Source organism: Solanum tuberosum, unplaced genomic scaffold (assembly GCF_000226075.1).
Source record: "Solanum tuberosum cultivar DM 1-3 516 R44 unplaced genomic scaffold, SolTub_3.0 scf00416, whole genome shotgun sequence".
Lineage (NCBI taxonomy): Eukaryota > Viridiplantae > Streptophyta > Magnoliopsida > Solanales > Solanaceae > Solanum > Solanum tuberosum.
In genome coordinates, this window is record NW_006239331.1 from 274,939 (window position 1) to 280,060 (window position 5,122).

Consider the following 5,122-nt stretch of genomic DNA (forward strand, 5'->3'; position numbering starts at 1 on the left):
TTCCTCCCACAACGTATGGACTAAGTTGTTATAGTGGCAGGGCATAACAAGAGCTCCTATGGGACGGAAGGATGAAGTAGACTGGGCAAGTAATTTAATGAAAGGAAAGAGTCACAAAGCAGATATATAGAGAGTTGTCTTGGCTGGTAGTGTATACCATATTTGGATGGAAAGGAATCAACATATTTTCAAAGGCACACCAAGACAACCTGAAGTTATAGTTAGACAAGCTATCCAAGTGGTGTTTCATAAGAGTAATAACAATAGGAAATTTTGCTTCATTATTAGAAACGGTGAACTTGTATCCCTAAATATTCTTTTGTTTCTAGATGTAGCAGATGAGACAACCTAAGTTTATCTTTTAGCTAGTTGTGGTGGTTCTGTTTCATCAGCTATGTTTTTCTTTTGTTCTTGTTTGATCTGTACAGTTCTACTTTCGTAATAAATCAATAGTTACTAAGAAAAATGGATAGTATAGTTTACCTTAAACTCCTCCCAGTAGAAGTCCTTAATCTCTGGTGTAACTGACTTCCAATCATATCCTTCGGGATCTAATTTTTCCTTAAAGAGTTTTGTGATTGCCCGAGATACATCGTTACTTGGCTCCAAACTTGTATAAATATAACATGTAATTATTTCAATACTCAATTTTATTTATGTACATCAAGCAGTTGCTAGAGTGTATTATCAGTGTCTTTATCGACATATAAGAGCTGAAGAGGTAGAGGAAGTAAGGAAGAATAATATGAAATTTATGAAAGTATTATCAAAGATACCATTATTAGACATAAATTATAAAATCCTACTATTATTGTATCCTGAAATGACTAGCTGTGAGGATCCCATACTAAGCTTGGGTTCAGTACGTAGATTCATATCTAAGCTTAATCTGGAACAAGTAAAAAAAATTCTAGTATGAATTCTAATGATATATTGCGAAAGATAAGAGAAACTTGAGGAAATAAGGACTGTTGAGATTAAAGAAATGTCACACCATAGACACTAATATCAAATCAGATTCTAAAAAATGCACCATGTAGTTGATGTCTACATGAAAAACAGCTACAAGATGGGAGTAAAATAGAAGACAATTATTGATTAGAAAAATAGGCTCAAGTATGTAATTTTCAAACTCAGAAATGTTATTTCCTTATACAAGAAGTACCAACGAGTAATAAAAGCAAAACATAAACTGAAATATCACTCAAAATAATTAACATGTACTCTGCAGTTCATGTTCTCAGTTTTCAAATAAACATATTCTGCAAATAACAAGAAAATAGCCTCTTGAATTCATCAGATGAGTACCTCAAATGCAGACTAGAATTCAGTGAGCTTAAGAAAATTATAGAGAATTTCACATATTCCTACCAATTCTTAGTCCCTTAGTAAGATATGATCCAGTGGGAAAAGAAGAAACATACTTTTGAAAGCAAAGTAAACAATAATTTAACCACACAATCTGAATATGTAGATCAAGAGCAAAAGTTCTAGGAACTGCACATTCAACTTTGTAATTCGAACATGTAGATCAAGAACAAAAGTTCTGGAAATTCATTCTACAAATTTGATTCCTTTCCATGTTCTGTAGCAGCATTCAACTATTGCTTCTTATATAAGAGAAATGTAGACATCAGTTAACAAGCTACTTTCTTCAAGAATGATTTTTTAGAAACACCTCAATTCTGTAATTCATTCCCATCATTGCAATTTTAGAAAACCAACAAAACTTTGAAAGATTTATAGAAAAATAGGATGGAAAGAAAATCAATATGGCTTATTTTCTTGCCTGAAGCAAAACAATGTAAATGAAACGATGTTGTACACTTACCATCCCAGGACAATTTCAATTCGGGTGCGGGTATCATCAGTTGTATTTGACGAAGTTGTAGATACAATGTCATTTCTAGGTGTTTCTATCCCCACAGATGAAGATGGTACCGATATGTTGACAACAACTGAATCCGGCATAACTGGTGTCGGCACTTCATGCAATGATGGTGCTTGATTAGGTGTGAAACTAGACATTAGAGGAGATGTCACTGGATCTGATGTTCTTTCTCCAGAATATCTGCTTCATCCACCCCTCTTTACATAAACACTTCAAGGAATAAAGCTATTCCATCACTATTCAAAACATAGATCTAGAATGGTCTACTTCATATTACGAAATGAGAGTGAGGGATAGTTGCTCAAACAAAACAACCTGGAGAACAATTAAAACAAAATAATTACACTGGTAAAGGAGAAATATAAATTGGTGACATTTAAAATTCAGAACTTTGTCAGCAAGAAATATAAAATCTAATTGAAATAAAATCAGCTTATATACTACGTTTCAGTCGCTCCAATTCTTATATTTGAAGAGATTAGAGATAAGCACTTTGACTTTATTCACTGCCACTTTCACAGTATGCCTCTTCATTCTCATTTTCATCATCTGATTCTGATTCTGGTTCATCATGAAATTCTGTCTCATCATCTAAATCATCATTCTCATCTCTTAAATTTATGAATTCTCCATTTGGATCATTTCGGACAACATTTTCATTATCGTACACCACATCAAATCTTAAACCATCTCCGTCACATTGGAATGGCTCTGCAACATCTACTAGAGGAGACGATAAATATGACGTCGGCATAACCACAATACCCCGAGCTTTTGTTTTGCACACAGCCCACCAATCACTCTTATCACGCCGTAAGCTAGGATAAGTAGCATAATACACTTGAGCCGCTTGCATTGCCAAAACAAATGGTTCGTACTTCCTCAATTTTCTTCTATGATTGATATCCACAAGTTTATATTGTGGGTGAATCTTCATTCCTACGTTTGGTGTGGGGTCAAACCATTCACATTTAAATAAAATTGTTCTTTTGATCGGTGTACTGCCCTTGTACTCCAATTCAAGAATTTCAGTAAGCACACCACAGTAGTCATTGTCGTCTGCACTATAATTGGTTCCTTTTATGGAAATGCCACTGTTATCAGATGCTCTAGAAAAAATGCGACCCTTAGTGTGAAATTTAAAGCCGTTGACATTATAACCAGTATATTGTTTCGCTGATCGACATGGACCTTCTGCAAGCGCCTTGATGAACTGATTATCTATGTGGACTCGAGCCTATTAAATTAAAACAATTAGAGTTTCTTATAAATGAAATAAGTACAGATGGAAAGATATTGTACAAGTGCTCACATATATTGTGAACCATGATGCAAAATCTTCATAAAGTTTCTTATCCACTTCCTGCTCCGTAATTCGTAGAAAATTTTGATGAAGGGAGTCAATAAATTTCCTTTGGATCACATATAAGAAAAAGAATATGTAAGTATTTTGATAAATATAATGTATAAATGTAAACAAAAGCTTGAAAGCTTACTCCACATATGGTTGCACTTCTCTGCAATTTAGTAAAATATAAATATGAGCTGCTTTGAGTTCTTCTTCAGTTAGATATCTCCTATTTAGTTCCCCAAATCCACGACCTGGATAGGTGAATATAGAAAGATTACCATTGTATCTATCTTGTTCGCCTATGCCACCATCGTCATTTCGTGGCACTTTTCTATGCCTTGTGTAAACATGAGGCTTGAAGTAGTGTGAACATAAGGATGAACCTTCATCAACTATATACGCATTGCATATGCATCCTTCAACATGTGCCTTATTTCGAACATTATATTTATATTTTCGAAGGTTTCTGAAAATAGTACAAAAGCTCAAGGCGTTAGTCATTCATAATGATGAAAATGAAGTACTTAAATAACAAGTCTATTTTAGTGGTTATGGACATATAAAAGGAATTACATATTGAGTCCATTGTACTATAAAATAGATGCTTTACCATTTATATACTTAGGAGTTCCTTTTTTCTCTACTGAAAGGATGACAGTTTTGCATTGGAAACCTTAAGTAGATAAAATTACAGCAAAGATCACTAATTGGATGGCTAGAAAATTATCATATGTCGGAGGCTTCAACTAATTAGAGCAATAATGTTTTGTATCCAAGCAGACATGTCACATCTATTTTACTACCATAAAAGGTTATTAAACTCATCGAAGCTGCTTGTAGAAAATATTTGTGGACACGTCTGACCAATATTTCTAAAAGGACACTTGTAGCATAACACAAAGTGACTCTTCCTAAAGGTGTAGGAGGCCTGACCATTAGCTTGAAGGTCTGGAATCAAGCTCCAATTTGCAAACTGTTGTGGTTATTGAGTTAGAACAGGGAAAGACTATGAATCAATTTGGTCCATACATACTTTATAAAATATTGGAGACTAGCAGATCACATGGAGGTGCCCAATATGCTTTTTGGATGATAAGAAAAATGTGTCATATGTTGAAATTCTGGCAGATTATCATTTTAAATACACAAATAGAACATAGGGGGAGACAAAATATCATACACTTATAAAACTTTAAGAGGTGTTGGAGGATATGTTCCTTAGAAAAATCTCATATGTCATAATACTACATGTTGTGAAGACTGGCCTATGCAGCTATTTAAGAAGTAACACGAGTTTATTTGAGCTTTTAAGTCCTATTTAATTTGAGTTATGACTTTCTATTGGAGATACTGATTAGGGATTGTCATAAGGACTGTAAGGTTATTTAAGTGTTGTCTAAGAAGGGAAGGTTACTGGTTGGTTCCTCTCTAAGTTTTGTATTGTCGCTTAGTGATTAACAAAATCAGTTTAATTGCCCAAAAAAATGAAGTACTTGAATATATAAATGAAATCTTACCTCTCAAATGGATACATCCATCGATATTGTGCCGGACCAGCTAGCATTGCTTCATAAGCGAGATGCACAGGGAGATGCTCCATTGAATCAAAGAAGCTAGGAGGGAATACACGCTCTAATTTACAAAGTATTTCAGGTATTTCTTGTTGAAGTCGTACCATATCCTCTTCACGTATTACTGTAGCAGTGACATCCCTAAAGAAAAGACTCATCTCAGTAAGTGCTTCCCACACCTTTTTTGGTAATAGCTCACGGAATGCAATAGGAACCAATCTTTGCATGAATACATGACAATCGTGACTTTTCATACCAAATAACTTGTGTTTTTTCATGTCCACACACCTTCCCATATTTGAGACATAT

The 5,122-nt window shown here is 34.2% G+C and overlaps 1 protein-coding gene across 1 annotated transcript; it reads right to left on the minus strand.

The window, feature by feature from the left end:
* Positions 1-354: 354 nt before the first annotated feature.
* LOC102582478 (uncharacterized) lies at positions 355-2,086 on the minus strand. Its single transcript, XM_015303114.1, has 3 exons — positions 1,832-2,086; positions 484-610; positions 355-420 (listed from the first exon to the last, which is right to left on the minus strand). The coding sequence occupies exons 1-3, from the start codon at positions 2,026-2,028 to the stop codon at positions 355-357; spliced, it is 390 nt and encodes a 129-aa protein (XP_015158600.1). The 5' UTR covers positions 2,029-2,086.
* Positions 2,087-5,122: the final 3,036 nt, after the last annotated feature.

Bases quoted from the DNA above. Each gene is read 5' to 3' on its own strand.
- LOC102582478 (XM_015303114.1), bottom strand. From the start codon at position 2,028: ATGTCTAGTTTCACACCTAATCAAGCACCATCATTGCATGAAGTGCCG. The intron at 611-1,831 runs GTAAGTGTACAA...TATTTATACAAG, and splicing joins ATTGAAATTGTCCTGGGATG to TTTGGAGCCAAGTAACGATG. The intron at 421-483 runs GTAAACTATACT...AGAACTGTACAG, and splicing joins TCTACTGGGAGGAGTTTAAG to ATCAAACAAGAACAAAAGAA.